This window comes from Schistocerca gregaria, chromosome 5 (assembly GCF_023897955.1).
Source record: "Schistocerca gregaria isolate iqSchGreg1 chromosome 5, iqSchGreg1.2, whole genome shotgun sequence".
NCBI lineage: Eukaryota > Metazoa > Arthropoda > Insecta > Orthoptera > Acrididae > Schistocerca > Schistocerca gregaria.
Window position 1 is genome coordinate 600341058 of NC_064924.1, and position 22546 is coordinate 600363603.

General features: G+C 41.1%; 1 protein-coding gene across 1 annotated transcript in view; it reads left to right on the forward strand.

The window, feature by feature from the left end:
* Positions 1-63: 63 nt before the first annotated feature.
* LOC126272488 (chromosome partition protein Smc-like) overlaps positions 64-22546 on the forward strand; it is a 52976-nt gene continuing 30493 nt past the window's right edge. The window contains exons 1-2 of the mRNA XM_049975375.1: positions 64-265; positions 382-499. Of these exons, the coding sequence (XP_049831332.1) occupies positions 479-499 (21 nt within the window). The 5' untranslated portion in view covers positions 64-265; positions 382-478. The remainder of the gene's footprint in view (positions 266-381; positions 500-22546) is intronic.

Genomic DNA, 22546 nt, shown 5'->3' on the forward strand with positions numbered 1-22546 from the left:
CAAACTGCTGTATTTGATGGCTTTGGTTTAACGATAATTGAGGACAGAGCCATCTATATAGGTGTCAAAACAACGGAGTATTGTTGACAAACAGCAACTGAAAATGAAATAACACATTAATGAAATAATAGAAATTTGAATTTTGGCCTTCTCTATTGCAAAGTAGATTTTGTATTATAATATTGCAGTAGGATCAACTTAGATAGTTAGTAAATGTTATTCAAATATTGTATGAGCCGTATTGGTTTCATAGGATATAATTATGGTAAGTTGGTCGTTTTGTTATTAATAAATTAAAAACTGCCCCTTGTTATCATACTTCGAGTAATACGATAATATTTTATGATGTTATTTGATACAACAAATTTTCTTCTGACTCAGGTTTCTATCTTTGACGCTATCACAAATTTTGGCGCGAGTGTATTTGAGCTGTTGACTGTCACTGTATAGGGTTTGACAGTTGTAAATATAGTTCATTATGGATGGCGATATGCAGAAGGTAACTGAGATAATATTATGTTTTATATATGAAGTACGACCGAAACAAATGCATATATTATTCTACGTGTAGTGGTACGTCGGAGTAAGGTTTATTCCTTTAACAGTACATTTCGTAACGATGTGGAACGTGTCAATTTAAGTTATATTTATACAATATATTTTTTCTGTTTCATATCAAAATAATTCGTCTATTGAATAGCATCAGTCGTCATTCAGAAATCCTTGAAATTTGTTTTTAGATGATGATTGGACCTCTTTTACTTGTAATGCTATTCGGTTGATGGCCAAACACTTTTGTGGCAGAATAATTTACTCCTTTCTGTGCCAAAGTCAGATTTAAACCATAATACCACAAATCATTTCTTCTAGTGTTGCAGCTATGTAATTAGCAATTATTCTCGGTGTGGATTATTAACAAAATCAATAAGTGAATATATGTATTGCAAAGGTACTGTGAATATCCTCAGTCAGTCCCTGAAATGCGTCTGCGAGGTGATCTTGGGTCAGCTCCACGTATTACCCCGATTACACACTTTTGTGCAATGAATACTTTTCCCTTAATGATAAATGACACCAAAATGTCGTATGAAAGCAGTGAATCAAAATAGGTTAATAGACAAATTTACTGATACGTTTATCATCAAAATTTGCAGTACACTAATAGTGTAAGTAGCGGAACCTAAAGATTTCGGCAGATCTGTGTCTACAGCTACACCTACACCCTTCAAACTGCCATATGGTTCATCGCAGAAGACATGCCCCAGTGTACCAGCAACTAGGCGTTCTTCCTGTTCAACACATATGGGAGTGTGGGGAAAGAGATTGTTTGAATGCCTCTGTGCATGTGGTAATTATTCTAATCTTATCCTCAAGATCCCTCTGTGAGCAATACATAGGGGCTTCTAGTATATCCCTAGAGTAATCATTTAAAGCCAGTTCTTGAAACTCAGTTAAGATTTTCTCAGTATAGTGTACATATATCTTCAAATGCCCTCCTAGTTCAGTTCCTTCAGTATTCTGTGACCCTCTGCCACAGATTAAACCAACCTTTAACCATTCGTGCTGCCCTACTCGTTATACGTTCAGTATCCCCTGTTAGTCCTATCTGGTACAGGTCCCACACACTTGAGCAATATTCTAGAACTGTCGCACGAATGATTTGTAAGCAATTTTCTTTGTAGACTGAATGCACTTTCCCAGTATTCTACCAATAAACAAAACTCTTCCACCTGCTTTACCCACAACTGAACCTATGTGATGATTCCATTTCATATCCCTACAAAGTGTTATACCGTGGTAATTGGGTTCAATCAGTGAGTCATTGGTGTTATAGTCCAAAGATACTATATTTCCTTTTTTTTTTTTTTTTTTTTTTTTTTTTTTTTTTTTTTTTTTTTTTTTTTTTCTCCATGAAGTGTATAATTTTACAATCTTGTGCATGTACAGCAAGTTGCCAATTTCTGCATCATGTTGAAATCTAAAGATCTGACTGAATATTTATACAGCCTCTGATAGTACTTAAATGTACATAACTGCATTAACTGCAAAAAGCCCGATTTTAATATAAATATTGTCTGAAAGATCATTAATAGACAAAATGAACAGAAAGAGTCCCAATACACTTCTCTGGGGCACATGCCAAGTTACCTCTGCATCTGATGATGACTATCTATCCAAAATAACATGCTGTGTCCCCCCTACCAAAAGTCACAAATTCCATTTGATACCCCTTTTTGGTTGAATTTTTGATAATAGATGTAGATGTGGTACTGAGTCAAATGCTTTTCAGAAGTCGAAACACTGCACTACCTGGCTGCCTTGATCCAAAGCTTTCAATAGGCTATTTCATGTGAGAGAAGTGAGAGTAGAGTTTCATATGATCGATGTTATTAAAATAAAAGCTAGTTTGCATTAAGGAGGTCATTCTGTTAAAGATAGCTTATTATGTTTGAGCTCAAAATATGTTCTAAGATTCCACAACAAATTGATGTCAAGAATATTTGATTTTTTGTGAATTGTTTTATTCATCTCATGGTGTACATTTGCAGTCCATTTTGTTTGCACACAGGAGACATATCAAAAATTTACAATACAGGTACAATGATGTTTACATTAATAAATAATAGCACTGCAATAAATAACACTATAAGGATATTTCTTGGAACATGTAATACAATGTATCAACCTCAAATTTCCAGTTTGTCCTGCATGAATTCATGCACTGACACTTCAGTGTCAGTACCTCATATAGCTGGGACATTCCGCGTGAAGTGCCCTTGCGCTCCCAGCTCGACCATCTTCAATTTTGATGAAATTTGTGCAGGATGTACCTGAGAGCCCTACATGAACTTATGCAAAGTTTCAGGCTCACCTGCAACTTGGTTGAGGTGCTAAAAACATTTTCCTGAGGATCACTTTTACAGAGACCAAAAAGTCGTGAAGAAATAGTCAAGTTTGGCATTCCACTGTTCCTAATGTAAATGAGCTAGACTCTTGCTTCTGGGTAAAGTGGTACAACTTTGTGTGCTCTAAACACAAATGTTGCAAGTAGAGTTCAGAAAGCAATGTATTTGGTATAACCTCAATTCAAAGTGGGCAACAAATCATGTCGCGAGAAATTTGCCCCATAGTTTAATGAGGCATAAGTAGTGGAGAAAGTGCGCTATGGACCTGGTCTTTTGCCAAACTATTGTCTGTCTGGGTGTTTAGTATATCATAAATTTTGTCCTGGCTTGTGTGTTTAGTTACTGTGCTACTGTCCTTTAAATTTGCTAAAAAAACGTGAATGTATCAAAATATACCCATGTTCAAAGTCGTGTATCTCCAAATGGATACCTACGACATTACATTCATTAACACCCTTCAACAGAGCACGTTTCATTCTATTAGAAAAACTTATTTTCCTTGCTCTTTGGGTAAGGTGCAAAAATGTCACCTAAAATTTGGAATTTTGTTGATTGTCTTTATTGTTCAAATATTCATTTTGCTGTTTATTTGGTGGTTTTAAACCTGTTTGTGACAGGTTCATTGCTAAATTTAGCCATTTAACTGTACTAGAATGCTATGTAATTTTTGGCTGAATGCTTATTTATTTTATTTCTTTTCTTTATTTAGGACTCGACAATTTTAGTTTCTGAAGCATATCAAGTTGTTCCTAAAATGGAAGAACTAGATAAAGTTATTGTGAATTGTGGTTTATTAGTCTCGTAATGTACATAATCTAAATCATTTGATTCAGGTACAGCAGACACGTCAAAATTATGGTAAAGTTTTATCATATACATACAACACCTGACAGGCTATTGGGGATATTGAAAGAACCATAGTGACTTATAGTGTGTCAGGTAGAGATTGTGTCTGTCCTGAACTCAGTATGCAGTGAACCTAAGCCCCTTCAAACCCCTCTTGAAACTGTGCCTGTCAGGGAAAGGACGACACAGGAAATAACTGTCTGCAATGTGTATCTTCCTCCAGATGGTGCAGTACCCCTGAAAGCTTTCGGTGCACTGATTCAACTACTCCCTAAACCTTCCCTATTTTTGGGAGAGTTTAAAGCCCAAAACCCCTTGTGGGGTGGCACTGTGCTTACTGGCCGAGGCAGAGATGTCAAAAATTTACTGTCAGAACTAGACCTCTGCCTTTCATACTCCCAAACAGCAGCTGGAAGGGAAAGTCCTCTCATTCACTACACACCACAGTGAATCCTATAATGTCCCGTTCAGAGTGGGAGCTCCTCAGTGTCCTTGCCCACTGCCCCCACACAGCTCCTGGGCTACATCGGATCCACAGTTAGATGATTAAACTTCTCTTGTCTGACTACAAGCGACATCTCCTCGTGATCTTCAACCGGATCTGGTGTAATGGCATCTTTCCATTGCACTGGTAGGAGAGCACCATCGTTCCAGTGCTCAAAACTGGCAAAAACTCACTTGATGTGGATAGCATCGACCCATCAGCCTCACCAACGTTATTTGTAAGCTGCTGTAACATATGCTGTCAGCGGTTGGGTCGGTTCGGGTCCTGGAGTCACATGGCCTACTGGATCCGTGACAGGACGGTTTTCGTCTGGTTTGCTCCACCCCTGATAATCGTGTCCCTCGAGTCTGCCATCTGAACAACCTTTTTGAGATGTCAACATGTGGTTGCCGTCTTCTTTTATTTACAAAAAGTGTGCGACACCACCTGGCAACATCGTATTCTTGCCATATTACACAAGTGGGGTCTCAGAGGCCTGCTCCCAATTTTTATCCAGGATTTCCTGTTACTTCATACTTCACGTGTCCAATCTGGAGCTTCCCATAGTCATTCCCCCCCCTCCCCCACCCCTCCTCCGCCCATCCAGGAGAATGGGGTGCTGCAGGGCTCTGTATTGGGTGTATGTCTATTTTTAGTGGCCATTAACAGTCTGTATGCGGATGACTTGTGCAATTTGTACTGCTCCACCAGTACTGGTGTTGCTGGGCGGTGCCTACGGGGAGTCATCCACAAGGCACAGTCATGGAACATGGCTTACAGTTTTCGGCCAAAAAGTCATGTTTCATCCTCTTCCGTTGGTGTTGTACCATTCATCCAGAACAAGAACTTTACCTTAATGACGATGCCTTCACTGTAATGGAGACATATTGATTTTTTAGGACTACTTTTCGATGCCTGATTGACTTGGCTTCCTCTCCTTCTTTAGCTTAAGGGGAAGTGCTGACAGCACCTCAACGCCCTCCGCTATCTGAGCAACTCCAACTGGGGTGCAGCTCGCTCTATGCTGCTGCAGCTCTACAGAGCCCTTGTTCAATGCTGCCTTCACTATGGGAGTCTGGTTTATGGTTGGGCTATGCCCTCAGCTTTGCATTTACTCAAGCATTAGACTAGCAACGGGAGATTGAAGGACAAGTCGGGTGATGAGTGTCTTGGCGGAGGCTGGAGTCCCTCCATTGCGGGTCAGGTGTGCGCAACTGCTCGCCAGTTACATTGCACATGTTTGTAGGTCTCCTGTGCATCCGAATCACCGTTTACTTGTCCCACCCATGGCAGTTTATCTCCCACATCAGTGGCTCAGGTCAGGGCTTACAATTGCAGTTCACGTCCGACCCCTTCTATCTGAACTGGAGTCCTTGCCTTTATCACCTATACTCAAGGTCCATTCATGTACACCTCCTTGGTGTACACCTAGGCTGTGGCTTCACATGGACCTTTTACATGACCCAAAGGAATCAGCTCTACCCGCTTCTCTTTGCTGTTACTTTGTCTCGATTCTTGACTGTACCGAGGCCATGAAGTGGTTTATACCGATGGCTCGATGGTCACATTGTCTTCGCGTATGTCCATGGAGGACATATTGAACACCATCCCTTGCCCAATGGCTGCAGTGTTTTCATTGCAGAGCTAGTGGCTGTATCTCATGCTCTTTAGCACATCTGTTAATGTCCTGGGGAATTGTTTCTTGTGTGTAGTGACTCCTTGCGCAGCCTACAAGCTATCGACCAGTGCTACCCTCATCATCCTTTGGTAGTGACCATCCAGGAGTCCATCGCTGCCCTTGAACGGTCCGGTCATTCAGTGGTGTTTGTGTGGACTCCAGGTCGCATTGGAATCCCAGGCAACAAACTTTCCATTAGGTTGGCTGAACAGGCTACACAGAAACCGCTTGTGGAGATGGGCATCTCTGAAATTGTCCTGTGTTCTGTCTTTTGCCGCAAGATTTTGTTGCATTGGGAGACGAAATGGCATAACCTCAGCATGCACAACAAACTGCGTGCCATTAAGGAGACTATGAATGTGTGGCTGTCCTCCATGCAGGCATCTCGCAGGGGCCCTGTGGTTCTCTGCCGGCTGTGTATTGGCCACGCTTGGATGACCCATGGCTACCTCTGTGCCGTGAAGACCCGCCTGTGTCGATGCGGTACCCAGCTTACAGTGGCCCATATTCTGGTGCACTGTTCCACTTTGAATGCCCTGCTATGCAATCTTTGGTTATTGGGCTCGTTGCTACTAATTTTATCTGGCTGCACATAATCAGCTGATTTAGTCTTAAATTTTATTCGTGAGAGTGGGTTTTATCATTTGATCTAAGTTTTAGCGCGTGTCGTTTGTCTCTCTGTGTCCTCTATGCTATTGCTTTTAGGGTGGAGGTTTTAATTGTTGCCGAGGGGCTGGCTTCTCCTTTTTATTCGCATGGTCAGCCAGCCGTTGTAATGTTTCGTCGATTTAATCTGTTCTGGGTTTTCTTCTTCCCTTTTGTTCATTTAAGTGTTTGTAGCCGTTCCGTCATTCTTATGGTTTTTCCTTTCTCTCCGTTTTGTGTTGTCAGTTTTCTTGTTTTATTCTCACACTTGTGGCATTGTTTTATTTAGAACATGAGACCAATGACCTAGCAGTTTGGTCCCTTCTCCCCTCTTTTAAACAAACCAACCAAACAACCTACCTATCTTCTCCTCACTTAACCACATCAGTTTTATTTATTTACTTTGTTAAGCATGCATTCATCAAATATTTGCTATAGGACATAGCTCATGTTGTACAATAATAAATTTTTTTAAATACATGTTACATAACAGTAACATTGATTCAGTGACAGAAATCATTTGAGCACATAATACTGTACATTAGTATAATAGTACAGCCTGTTATATAGTACCATAGACAACAAAAGCAGTTTCAGATATACAATACAGAGAGGAAATAATTTAAATTTAAATTAACAGATATTCATCTGCAGCGCAACAGTACCTGTCTTGTAAATGTTTTCAAAGCTGCTTTGAATGTGTGTTTCTTTTATTTCCTTGATATGATGGGAAAGTTTATAGTAAAGTTTTTTGTCAGTTTGCAGTGTTCCATTTTGTCTGAGAGTTGTGTATGCATGTTTGCTCTGGAAGCCTGACTTTTGCCTGGTGTCATGTGTGTGGACTGCTCGATTTGTAGATACTGAGTGGATTTTAGTTTCTGAAATTTTCTTTAGGTATGTAATTTTTTCAAGAATGTACAGGTGTAGTAATGGTAGTATCTGGAGTGATTTAAAAAGTGGTTCGCAGGAATTTTTTTGTGTGGTATTTTCAATGCCCTAATGATCCTCTTCTGCGCTATGAAACAGCTTTTGCTTATTGAGAAATTTCCCCAAAAAATCATCCCATATTGCAGCAGTGATTGTTAGGGAATAATACATATTTTTTAGTGTTTCTTTCATTGTATATGTAGCAAGTATTTCTATGCCATAGTACATTGTGCTAAGCTTCTTGCTGATGTATTGGATGTGTGTGCTCCACTTAAAGTTGTCCTGTATCTATAATCTTAGAAATGTTGTTGGGTTTGTAGTTTCTAATTTTTTTATTAATAAGACTTATGGCGGGGTTAATGTTTGTTTCTTGTGCTTGGTATGAAGGTGCAATATAACAGTTTTCTCGTTGTTAGTAGTAAGATTTTGCGATACACATTTTGTAATGTGTATGGTACAATTTTGTAATTCATATTGTAGTTCTGCAGCAGTTTTGGCTTTTATCAATACAGTCATGTCATCTGCAGATTTTATGTTTGGTAATCTTTCTATGATTCTATGTCATTGAAAAGTATTACGAACAACACTGGGTGCTTGATAGAACCTTGGGGGCACACCATACTTATTTTTTAGATTGGTAGGTGTACATAATGTTTTGTTCCTAATGCAAGACTTCAACTATCTGCTCTCTGATTTTCAGGTATGTCACCTACTCATTTGCCAGACCCCCACTTCCACACATACTCCAATTTTTGTAGTAAGTTGTGGTCTATCACATCAAAACTTTTGTGAAGTCCAGAAATAGTGCTGATAAAGGTTATTTTTTATCTTTGCCATCTAGGCTTCGCGGACAAAGTAAAAAATGGCAGTTTCTGTTTTGAGTTTTCTGAAGCCATGTTGGGTACTGATACAAAAATTTTTATATGAATGAAATCTGCCTTCTGTAGACAACAGATATTGCCATGTAGTTCTTTTAAATTGTCTTGTCTACCTCCTTAAAAAGAGGTCTTACCTTGGACATTTTTAGTTTTTCTGGGAAAATACCACTAAACAATGAAGAGTTGCGAAGATAAGTTAGGCACTTAATCAATACTGTCACAATTTTTTTTAAAATATGTGATCAGGGACATTTTCTACCTGAAGCAAATTTTAGTTTTAATGCCTATATAATATTCAGAATTTCCTTTTCGTCTATTGGACACATAGATTGTTTTTTCATGCTAGTTAATTTTCTGCTTATCGGTTTCCAAAAGGTGTTTTTTGCTGTTTCTCCATACAGTTGTTTGCTATTTCTGTGAAATATACGTTAAATACATCAACTACTCTGTGTCAGAAATTTTGTCTCCATTATAACGCAGATAGACATCAGTTTCTCCTGAATTTTGCCAGTTTCTCTTGTAACAATGGCCCCCATTGCTTTTGTTTTACTTGTAGCTTTTTCCATGTAGTCATTTGTTAGCTTTTTTGTCCTTCTGATAACTTTTAAAATAAATGTCAAATCCTGGACATGTTTTGGTTTGCTTGGCTATGGTATAGAGAAATGTTTTCCTTTAGTGAAACTTTTATGCTTGCAGTTATCCAACTAAATTTTGTAATTTTTTTCTGGCTGGGAAGCACAGTTAAAAATAATGCTGGAAGGTGCTTGTGAACTTAACAAATTTTTCGTTTGTGTTACTACAGCTGTATACTTTCTCCAGGTCTCTTTAGTTAAGCAGTTAATAAATGGATTTCTTTTTTTCACTGAAATTTCTGACAGTGGTTACTAATGTTCTCTTAGTATGTACAGGATGATCCATTTTCAGTGATATCTGTGTAGTATGATCCCCAAAAACTGTGGTGAAACATTCTGCATTACATTTTGTAAGAATCAGTAAAAAAATGGGTGGTTGTGGTGGCTGATGTGTTTGTTACACTTGTTGTTGTTTCTGTAGTAGGTTTGAAGTTAAATGTTAAGAGGAGTTTCAGTAAGTCAGCTTACTGTTTTGATTTTACAGAAAGTCAATATTAAAGACACCACAAATAATCAGACCTCCTTTCATCTTTGATAACACATGGAGGAGGTATTCTAAATTTTATAACAATGTGTTCATCACTATCAGGAGTCCTGTACAAACAAATTATGGTCATATTTTCATTTAACAGTTAAACACCTAATATTTCCAGTTTTTTGAATAGCTTCCAGAAACTGAATGGGCACAAATTTGATATCGCTTCTAACATAGATATAACTGCCACCATAACCTTCTGTGTTCTTGCAAAAAGGACTGCCTAGCGTGAAGTCTGGAAGATATACCATTTTCAGTGTTTCCTGTAGCCAGTATTCACTTTATGCACAGGACTGAAATGTCTTTAAGTTCATTTTCTAGCAATATTTGAATTTCATCAATTTTATTTGTTAGCCAATGCACATTTTGGTGAAATATGCAGGGGCAGCACTTAGTCCTGAGATCTGGGGCTTAACTTGCTTTTGCTGCTTCATTTTGAGTCTTGACTGGGTGTGGTGCTGAGTCTGGGTCCTCCTCCAGGTGTGCAAGTAGTCCTCATATTTCACACAGGCTGTCTTTGATCTTCCACTGGGTTGCCAGACCATGGGAGAGTCTTCTGTGCAGATGATGGTCTCTTTTTTTTTTTTTTTCTTTTCTGGGAGTGTTTCTACTTCCTTGAGTTTGATATTTGTAGATGAGTATTTTTCCATAAAAGCGCATATTTTGTTTAGGAGTTTTCCCTGTTTTCTCCAGTGGTTGATGTTGGGGATATTTTTGTTTCTCCTTGAGTAGCTAATTCTAGTGTTAGTACTGGTTTCGTTGAAATCTGGGCTTGCTCCTACATAAATATCTCACAAACACATTCAGCTTATAAACAATAAATTCTCTGTGCTCCTATTTTGTTCAACATTTTAGACAGAACAAGTGCTAGCTGTTTTTCAACAGACAGGACAATCTTTAATTGGCAAAGTGTAATTGTTGCAACAACTTCTTTAACTAAAATAAAGAAAACATCGCCAGTGATATGCACACAATGCCATCACTGGTCTCCACATAGGACGGGGAGTTTCACATTACTTTACAATCCAAATCAGACAAAAATAGTAATCATCGAATAACCTCAGTATGATCAACTGGTAAATTATTGTGGACTAATACCAACATTGCAGCACAATGTGCCATTGATGGATGTAGAGCTGTTAAAACATGAAATCCCAGTAAATGCTAAATACTAATCCTTACATATATATCTACAGCTTTACCCTGCAAATCACTGAAGTGCATAGCAGGGGGTACATTCCATTGCACCAGTTACTAAGGATTTTTCCTGTTCTACTCATATATGGAGTAGAGGAAAAAGACTGTAAATGCCTTGTTGTTACTGTAATTAGTGATCTTTATACGATTGTTAGAGTGCACACACCAAATAGCTGCTTACATTAAGTAATCTTTATTTATGGCAACTGGACAGACGCTGTACGGAAGAAGCTCGTACAAAACATCTTCCGCTGTTACCAACGTATTAAAAATATTACAGTTAATGACCAGTTATCTCCAAGTGAAGCAAGGTGCTGGTTTACACAATTTATAGCAAACACATCTGACAAATACGAACTTGTGTCTTGAATAGCTGCAGACATGGCAAAGAGTAAATTTCAATACCTTCCCATACCTTGGTAAGAAGTTAACCCATCCGGACAACCAAATGGAACAACAGACAACTTCACATTGCTCCAGTCTCACAAGAAACCTCAACAGAAGAAAATGACCACAGTAGGAACAATGAGCAAGACTTAGGAGAAACTCCTAATTGCATGAAGAACAAAAATTCTAACTTATATCCCATAATTGTCTTGAAACTAACAGCTAAGCCTTGGTTTCCTTGTATACATATCAGACACATTCTGATCATTACCAGCACTTAACTATGTACCTACATGTTTATTTTGATGTTGATACTACATCAGAATATTTTATGGTATGTCTAGCTGGTATACATGCAAACATTTTATCTTTCTTATGTAGCACCAGGACTTTTATAGATTGTCACCAAACTAGGTTAGTGGGTTACACCTTCCTGTTTTTGTAACATATTTGAAGAGGGCAGTTGCCAAAACCAGTCAAAGTGAAATATAAAAATTTGTTTCAATACTTTCAGCATTTCGCGGCCCTGTCAGCAACTGTATAAATATTAAATTCAAAATTAACAGCCTCAGTAACCGGAATGACGATCACCAAGTCACTACTCTAGTATAGAATATAGGTGCTACCACTTAGTGTTTCAATATGACCGGAAATTACTAACTTAATTAATGGCAGTCGTATCCATATAAGTATCTCGGGAGGATAACGTCACCCCACCACAATCTACTGGATATGTAAGTTTGGTTAGACTAGCTAGATCAGATGGAATTGATCTTACTCAATGACGTTTAAAGACGTCCTTTGGAGCGATGCTTGCCTAATCACATTACAATTTAACCATTTTCTCGTCATCCTCACATAGTTTAAACTAGTTCTTTAAGTACATATTGATCTTTGTTGACTGGAACGCTGTTCGCCAAGTCACACTTTAGCTTCGAGCATAATTGACCATCGTTGGTCAATAGTTTAAGTGTGTTGACTGCAGCGATGTTCGCAAAGTCACACGTTAGCTTTAAATAATTCCCGCTGTCATGCCCTAAATTCAATGGCAGTGGTCACCAGGCCTGAATTATGATGGCAGTAATCCACACACAAGCTTTTATAGTACATGTGTGGATTACCTTAATGGAAATTGTGCCCCATTGCCGCCATATTTTCCCCTACTTTAGTCTCTTCTGTAACTTATAACCATAACTTCATGAAGCTCATTCTGGCACGTACATAAGTTTGTTTTGGCTTGTTTCTGGCCCATCAGGTCAAGTATACTAACCTTGAATACTGATTATTTTATATGGCCAGTATTTCTGGCTGTTACAGATTAGATGTAGACTGTTCATAAGTTCGTTCATGACCATTTGTGTGCTAAGTCAATAGGATGTTCATGCGTTGGAACTATAGCTAAGCAAATGCTTAACCTTTACGTCTTAAAAATTATGCACCTAGGCATAATAATGACAATGTTGGCATTCTAATGTCCTTCCCACACCCATGTTCTTATTAGGTGATTAAACTTCGTGCTTAAGCACAATATTGTCCTAGACAGGTCACACATTGTAAACACGTGATGTCCTTTTCATATCAAGATCAAAGAATAATCAATAAATGTTAAGACAGTAGTTCCAAATACGTTCTGCACAGGTTAATATATACGCCCGTTTCCTCACTTGCACCTTCATTTTATTTAATTTTTTGGTAAATTCTAATTTAAGAGTTAGGTTGCGTCTTACCCCAAAAAGTACACATCACACAGTTTATGCGCAGGCGCGAAGTAATGCGTCCGCTTAGACGGGCCTCGTGATGTTACTGTCAGTTCCAGTACACCACTCGTGGCTGCCGCATCGCGGTCAGGAAGTGGGACTGAGGCAGCTTCAGTTAAGTTTTTTAAAATATGACGACACTTGGTGTATTAGTATTTTTAGTTTGACAATGTCCATTATGGACAAAAATTAGTAAGTGAAATTCTGAAGAAGGTTGGGTTATCCCAATTGAAACCTAGGTAAATCTAGGTAACTCTGCAACTGAGGCTGTTAATTTTGAATTTAATAAAAATTTGTGATCAAGATGGACCAGTAAAATAAAATTACCTTTAGTAATTCTGCATAATATGGTGTAGACATGAACAAATGATTTTTAAATATTCTACTAAAGTTGCTTACAGGAGATGAACGATTAATGTATTTCACAACATCTTAGACATGGCAGCAATGAATGTGTGGATCATCTACAACCAAAGAAACAAAAATTACTTGAAAAAGGTGTTAATTCTTCAGTTGGTAAACAGACTCGTGAATGGGGAATCATGTAAGGTGGGTTAGGAGCAAGAAAGACTATTGAAGAACGTGGCTATAGCATTGGACAGATAGAGGTGAAAGACTTGTCAGATTAGAATGCACAGAGAAAATAAGACCAATGACATCTGTGAGAAATGTAAAAGAACGAGCTGCAGAAAACATGAAAAAAGTACCATTAATCTGCTCAAAGTGATTCCAATAATTAGAAACAAACAAGTGAAACTCTACATGGGACCTGCATTTTACTGTGTACTCCAAACCACAGTGCAGCTACACTTTTTTTAACACATCAGTGTCGGAAGTCACTCAGGATTGAACTCTATCTTTGGATTTGTAGTCTGATATTTACTTGCTGGCTCTCCTCAGATACAGTTTTCCTTATTTTACATTCTCTTTCTCTTTCTTTATTCCTCAGCCAACTTCCCATCAGCTCCCATGTGTCCTTTTTTTTATATTATGGCACTCACAAAGCTTCTAGTGATCAGTTAATTGGCTTCAGGCTTGAGCCCATCAGGGGCTCAGCATTCATTCGCTGAGTACGGGCTTGGCGACCTGGGAGTTCCTGAGCTGGAGACTGGTAAGCGCCACCAGTCCTGTCACAGTAAGCTCTGGCAATACTTCAATGACCACCATGTGGTGGAGCAGCAGTTATGCTGTGTATTTCAGAGAATGGGGTCTTGGCCTCAACCCCTGCACTGTGAAGAAGGTACACACCCACTCCTAATGATCCAACCCCCCAAGACACTATCCAAATTGAACCCTGCCTGGAACAGTTCCATCCTCCATCACAGCGGGACCCACCTCCTCTTCCTCAAAATCACACTCTCCAAACCTTCAAGGAATTTCTCACTTCCAGCCTCGCCTCTCAATTTTTCTTGACAAACCTTAATCCTACTCCCAACATCACCACAGCCGAAGCCCAGGCTATCCGTGATCTGAAAGCTGACCGATCCATCATCATTCTTCTGGCTGACCACGACCGTAGTACTTGATCGTCGGGAGTATGTGGCTGAGGGACTGCGTCAGCTTTCAGACAACTCTACATACAAAGTTTGCCAAGGTAATCCCATTCCTGATGTCCAGGTGGAGTTTCAAGGAATCCTCAGAACCTTAGGCCCCCTACAAAACCTTTCACCTGACTCCATCAAACTCCTGACCCCACCGACACCTCGCACTCCTACCTTCTACCTACTTATTAAAATTCACAAACCCAAACATCCTGGCCGCCCCATTGTAGCTGGTTACCAAGCCCCCACAGAACGTATCTCTGCCTACGTAGATCAACACCTTCAACCCATTACATGAAGTCTCCCATCCATCATCAAAGACACCAACCACTTTCTCGAACGCCTGGAATCCATACCCAATCTGTTACCCCCGGAAACCATCCTTGTAACCATTGATGCCACTTCCCTATACACAAATATCCCGCACGTCCAGGGCCTCACTGCAATGGAGCACTTCCTTTCACGCCGATCACCTGCCACCCTACCTAAAACCTCTTTCCTCGTCACCTTAGGCAGCTTCATCCTGACCCACAACTTCTTCACTTTTGAAGGCCAGACATACCAACAGTTAAAGGGAACAGCCATGGGTACCAGGATGGCGCCCTCGTATGCCAACCTATTCATGGGTCGCTTAGAGGAAGCCTTCTTGGTTACCCAGGCCTGCCAACCCAAAGTTTGGTACAGATTTATTGATGTCATCTTCATGATCTGGACTCACAGTGAAGAAGTACTCCAGAATTTCCTCTCCAACCTCAACTCCTTTGGTTCCATCAGATTCACCTGGTCCTGCTCCAAATCCCATGCCACTTTCCTTGAAGTTGACCTCCATCTGTCCAATGGCCAGCTTCACACATCCGTCCACATCAAACCCACCAACAAGCAACAGTACCTCCATTATGGCAGCTGCCACCCATTCCATATCAAACGGTCCCTTCCCTACAGCCTAGGCCTTCGTGGCAAACGAATCTGCTCCAGTCCTGAATCCCTCGACCATTACACCAACAACCTGAAAACAGCTTTCGCATCCCGCAACTACCCTCCCGACCTGGTGCAGAAGCAGATAACCAGAGCCACTTCCTCATCCCCTCAAACCCAGAACCTCTCACAGAAGAACCCCAAAAGTGCCCCACTTTCAGGCTCAGAATGGGGCTCTCCAGCAGGTATAAGACTTCCTAAAATCCTGCCCCGAAATGAGATCCATCCTTCATGATATCCTCCCCACTCCACCACGAGTGTCTTTCAGCCGTCCATGTAACCTTCGTAACCTCTTGGTTCATCCCTATGAAATCCCCAAACCACCTTCCCTACCCTCTGGCTCCTACCCTTGCAACCGCCCCCAGTGTAAAACCTGTCCCATGCACCCTCTCACCACCACCTACTCCAGTCCTGTAACCCGGAAGGTGTACACGATCAAAGGCAGTGCCAGGTGTGAAAGCACCCACGTGATTTACCAACTGACCTGCCTACACTGTGACGCTTTCTATGTGGGAATGACCAGCAACAAACTGTCCATTCGCGTGAATGGACACAGGCAGACAGTGTTTGTTGGTAATGAGGATCACCCTGTGGCTAAACATGCCTTGGTGCACGGCCAGCACATCTTGGCACAGTGTTACACCGTCCGAGTTATCTGGATACTTCCCACCAACACCAACCTATCCGAACTCCGCAGATGGGAATTTGCCCTTCAATATATCCTCTCTTCTCGTTATGCACCAGGCCTCAATCTCTGTTAATTTCAAGTTGCCGCCACTCATACCTCACTTGTCATTCATCATCATCTTTGCCTCCACACTTCCACCTCGACTGACATCTCTGCCCATACTCTTTGCCTTTAAATATGTCTGCTTGTGTTTGTGTACGTATGGATGTGTGCGTGCGTGCGTGCGTGCGCATGCGAGTATATACCTATCCTTTTTTCCCCCAAGGTAAGTCTTTCCACTCCCGGGATTGGAATGGCTCCTTACCCTCTCCCTTAAAACCCACATCCTTTCATCTTTCATCTTTCCTTTTCCTTCCCTCTTTCCTGACGAAGCAGCCGCCGGTTGCGAAAGCTCGAAATTCTGTGTGTGTGTGTGTGTGTGTGTGTGTGTGTGTGTGTGTGTTTTTGTTTGTTTGTTTGTTTGTTTGTTTTATTTATTGTGCCTATCTACCGGCGCTTTCCCGCTTGGTAAGTCTTGGAATCTTTGTTTTTAATATATCCTCAATGTGTGCTATGTGCTGAGGAGGTGAATGATGTCGAGGTAAAACAGTCTTTGGGGGGGTGGGGGGGGGGGGGCAAACTCTGGGGCACCTGCTGGCCCCCCAGTTGTATAAGGCTTGCTCAGACATGCAAGCCTCTGCCTGTGTTGACAGTAGTTTCCCTAAAGTCTCTTGGGGTCCCTGTGGGACTGTCTCATGGGGTCCCTGTGAACGCTCCACTTGCAACTGACGTCGTTCGGAAGCCGTCAGAAGTAGACTTACCATCTAAGCCACATACCACTTCACAACATCAGAAGCAAACTATGCCATCCCCACAGCCCAGGCAACTGCCTCCTCCGGTCAGTAAAGAAAACATCCTTTGAAAAGTAGTTCTAAGTCCAAGGAAGTTGAAGGTAAACCTTTGGATTGACTAGCTCTCTCACTTTCTGATGGAGACTATGCTCTTGAGGATATGGCTTGCCAGAGAAACCAGAGATCACGGAACTGGCTAACATTCCCCCTGACCTCTCTGGTAAATCACCACCTCCGAGGAATAAAGAAAAGTACCACCATCGCTAACCAATAGCTTCCACAGGAACTTCTGTGATGCTGTGGAATTTGAATGGATATTCCTCAAATTTGGAAGAATTTCAGCTGCTGGTCCAGGAGAAACCTTTCTGCATCTGCTTACAAGAAACACTTCTTAAAGCCACAGACACACATGCATTATGGGGCTACCACATATACAGGAAGGACGATACTACTGGAGACAGGGCTAAAGGTGGAGTGGCTATTTTCCTTGATGAGATGCCTCTCCTCTCCTATCCCTCTTACCATGACCATGCAAGCAATTGCTGTGAAAGTTCTCTCACCCTGTACTATCATAGTGTGTTCTTTGTACCTGCCCCCCGATGACTCTTTGGATGCATACACACCAGCAGACCTCTTCCAAGCACTCCCATGCCCATTCCTCCTTGTGGGGGGACTTAAAGGCCCACAATGTGCTGTGTGGCTCAGCTACTACTTGCTCCAGGGGTCGGATGATCGAGCGACTTGTCCATTCTGAGAATATCTGCCTTCTGAATGTGGGTCAGATGACTCACTTTTCCACAGCTACAGGGTCTTTTTTCAGCTATTGACCTTTGTTTTTGTTTTCCAGCTATTGAAGACTCAGTTCAGTGGGAAATGGCTCCAGATTTACATTCTAGTTACCACTTCACAGTGTGGATCCATCTGCAGACTAGGACTGTGGCCAACAGGAGACCACGCAGGTGGATGATAAAAGGGAAAATTGGCTACAGTACAGTCAACAGGCTATTTTTGAACGAAAGGATTGTGCACAGGAGGTGGTGGTCCATATCAGTCATGAGATCATAGGGCTGCCACTGAGTCCATCCCCAGGCCTGTACCTTGGTGGAGTGACGACTGTTGATTTATCATCAGGGCCCTGATCCAATCCTTTCTCGAGAACTGGCGTTTTCCTTATCCCATTGGCGATGCCATGTCTGATTGCTATGTTCGGGAGAATTGTGTGCCCCAGGGCAATGTCCTCAGTGGCACATTGTTTACGATCACTATCAATGGCATTTCCTTTGCCGTCAGGAGCCCTGTCAAATGATCTTTGTTTGTGGATGACTTTGCAATCTTCTACTCTTTCTCTGATCTTACGACGATCACGCAGCTACAGCTGACCATTAGGAGGCTGGAAACTTGGGCCCAGACTACTGGTTTTCAGTTCTCACCTGAGAAGACTGTGTGTCAATTTTAATAATGCTTGTTGTAGTTTTAACCAACCAGAGCTTATAGTGGGGGACCGTATTTTATGTTTTCAAGACACTGTGTGCTTTTTAGGTCTATTATTTGACATGGTATTAACATGGCTCCCACACCTGAAAGACTTACAAAGAGCTTCCAGTTGTTAAACATTTTGAAATGACTTGGTGGAAAAACTTGGAGCTGACAAGTCCCGCCTCCTGCAGTTTTATAGGGCACTTGTTCGATCACACTTAGACTATGGCAGCATGGTCTACAGATCGGCCCGTCCTTCCTATCTTCGCATGTTAGATGCTGTCCACCATGAGCACATTCGGATATCGACTTGAGCCTTTTGGACCAGCCCAGTTCAGTCTGTGTGCAGAGGCTGGTGAAGCACCACTCTGGACTCAGCAACGTATCCTTTTGGACCGACAGGCACTGAAAATTTTCCACCTCAGTCATTGGCATGTAGTTCAGTGATCCAACGCATCTTCCAACGACTGTTCAGGAATTGACCTCAAGCGACCCCACCATTTGGTATACGTGCTACAGACTGTCTCAAGGATCTGGATTTCTCAGGCATGAAAATACACACCCACGGATGGAACGCACTGCCGCCATGGTGTCTTCAGAGGCTCAAAGTGATTTTAAGCTTGACACAATACATGAAAAGTTGTAATCCAGATTTGGATTTTACAACTTTTGTTTTCGTCCATTTTAAGTATGTCCCATAGCTTTATTGTTATTTATACAGATGGATCCTAGCAGAGGAATATTCTCGGTTGTTCTGTTGTTTTCCCTGATAGGGTTTTTAAAGTGTGTTTTTTCCGAACAATGTACAAATTATGATGCAGAGTTAAATGGCATTCTGATGGCACTGGAGAGGGTTCAGACATTACTGTAAGAGTTTTCTTGTCTGTCCTGACACACTTATTGCACTGCAAGCACTTCACCAAATGTATCTCGTAGACCCGCTGATTCAGCTCATTCACGACCCATTACAGCAGCTCCAACGCCGTGGCAAGGTGGTGATCTTTTGCTGGGTACCTGCCACATTGGGATACAGGGTGACGACATGGCTGACAAAGCTGCCAAGGAAGCATGTTGGGATGGTGCTGCCAGTCAGTGCCCCATCCTGTTGCACTCCATTATCTCATTATCTGACTGATGCATCATGCGCCAATGGTTGCAGGTGACAGACAACAAACTGCGGTCACTCAAATTGACCACAAAGGCTTGCAGACTTCATGTCAGCCTCGTCACTGGAAGGAGGTTTTGCTTACCAAAGTGCGCATTGGGCATAGCCCGTTCACACATAGCTTCCTCCTCTGGTGGGAGGATCCACCATTCTGTGAAGTTTGTGGTGTACTGCTTTCAGTTCAGCATATTGTGGCTACGTGTGTTCTGTATGCTGATATTAGGGCAGCCCTCGGTCTTGCTGGAGATCTGTCCACCATCCTCGCAGATACTGATACCAGTGTTAAGAGTGGTGAAATTTTGTGTGAACTGTCAGGCCTCATCCCTGAACTGGTGGGGAAGGATGGTAGACTTTAATACATTATAAACTGCTCCACATGTGGGAACAGCCTTCATCCCCACCAATGAGATTTGCATGTTGTCTTTCAGTCACGGCGCTGATGACCATGATGTCGAGCATCCCCTCAACCCAAATTACATCAGCTCTGACATATAGTGATGGTTTTATTACAGCAGTATTGGGCCTCATTTTATATTTTACACAATTTGTTAGGACCACTTTGAAAGTTTAGTAGTGGCAGCTTGATAAGATATAACTCTTCAAATTTACTTTAGTATTTACAAAGTGGTAAGGTGAGGCTCATGCTGGGTGCGCAAAACATGTTCAGCTAATCTCATGAGATCTGTAGCCAGAGCAACAACCCACAGTTGTCATACTGTGGAACCCCCCCCCCCCCCCTGCCCTCCCACCACCGCTGAAATACTTGCTGCATGCTGCGCTGTTCTTTTGTTTCAGGCAGCCAGTTAAAAAGTTACATAGACATCATTCTTTTGGCCAGGGGATTGCTGTGTCATTTGAGAGAAACTGTTTGCATGTTAGTTACCTACTTCAACAAAGAAAAAATAATAGCCCACATCTGTCAATTCACCCATTTGCTTATGACTATTGAGAACAGGTTTGTGATAGGAATAACAAAATTTTTACCAAATGTTTTTGTTTTTCTTGCTGCTTCTGCTTTGTAAGCATGAGCTAAATTGTCGTGTATTTGGCTCCTGAAACACAGGCTAAATGCAATTAAGCTCAAATTATTGCCTAAAGTTAACAAGTTTTAAAACTAACCGTTGGATGAAGAACAATTACAGAAACTAACAAGCTACTGGCAAGTCACAGGTCGCATTAACATTTCTTAGAACAGTGTATTCATCACTGTACTGTAATGTGCAGAACTGCACAACAGCTGCACTAATCAGTGTATGTGAATGGGTTAACATGTAGATTGCAAGAGCTACTGCAGGTTTGAATGTAAACAGACTGCTGTGAAGATTGGCAAGCAAATTCATTGGAAAGAAGAGGAAGCTGGCAAATCAGGGGAAACGTGTGGATAAGCAGACTACGACAATACATCAGTTTGCTGAGGAAGTGATATACCCCCAAACTTAAGATTGCCATAAAGGAATGTCTGACACTCTGCAGATTACTACACATAAGGGAGTGGGACACTACTTACAGTTCTGCATAACCTTGGGTTTTCACAGTAGACATATCTATGGCCTTCAGCTGCTAATGGGGGACCAGTGGGATGGCTATTCTAATTCATAAGGCAAATCTGTGGGGTGAATGTTAGAGTGGTTCGACTCATGACACAGGTGACTGTGTCTGATAAGGAAGGCAGCCATACTCTTCTGAATGAACACATAAGGTTTCCTCCTAAACTTTTTAAAGCACAAAATTCAGGAGAGTATCACAATGTGGAGTGGTTCTTAGACTCTCTAATACTAATATATGAATGTTGGCAGTTGTTCCTGACACTCCTCTGAATCAGCCTGTAGTTAACAAGATACCTGCCGTGGCAAAAGTGAAAGGAGGAGATGACTGACTGCCTTCAAAGTAAGTGATTATCTTAAAAAGGTGGATCTCGTGGAGTTAATAACTTTTCCAGGTGCAAAATAGGTGATTTGGTGTACAGAAATTTGGTTGCCACATTAACACTGCCATTTCGACCCTTTATAATAGATATGGGCCCAGACTGAAGGTTGTGTAGCTGAGAATAAAAATTAAAAGAAAAATTAATCTGCAGTTGAAACACTCAACATTGAAGCTGTTAAGAAAGTTACCGCTGAAGCCCAAAAGAGTCACGTCTCATGCAGTGCATTGTGGGGAAAAAAGTGGCAGAGCCGAGCTGTTTTGAAAAATTCAGTAGGGGAAATGATCACATCATTAAACAATGGCCGCAACAGTGTTTTTCAGCACCTGTGATAGCAATTAGAATAATTTCAGTACTGTTTTTCCACTATTGCCACAAAAAGTCAGCTGACACTCAGCTGAGTGAATGTGGTTTAAGAACTTGCACAGAGCAATTATATTTCTGTAAGTTGATTGTTAGTAAAAAAACTGTTATCAGAAACTAACTATTACAGGTATGGCAGTAACTGTGTTTGTACATACGTACATACATATTCTTACCTTTAATGCTAATATTGTAAAGGTGTTAACTTTGTGTTTTGTTTTCAAAAATCCTTCTTATGTGTTTTTAAAACAAGCACTACAAGCAGTTACCAGTCACTTATCAGTCATTCCACACTATACAATCAGTTGATTTGCTCAGTTTGTGTTTTATGAAAGACATCTCATTTATTTAAAGTAGGCATTAATCCATGTGGACTGCAGACTTGTTTTATGATGACAATACACTGTGACCGTTACTAATAGATGTGCATGAATTTGAAAATTAACTTGGGCGGCATTGTGTTGAATTATTTAAAAATGGCTTACAGCACCTCAAAATTGCCGATGGGACAATGAAAGCACATTACCAGTGAGGCATAATGTAAGGTTTTTAGTCTTGCAAATGGAGTACCCCAGACCTGATATCAGTGACACCCTTTTCACTATTCCAACCCAGCCACTGACGTAGTTATATGAAGATGGGTTTAGAAAGGTATCCTCGTCTTTTGACACTCATAGCAGGTAGTATTACACGTAAAAACTTTTATGAGGAA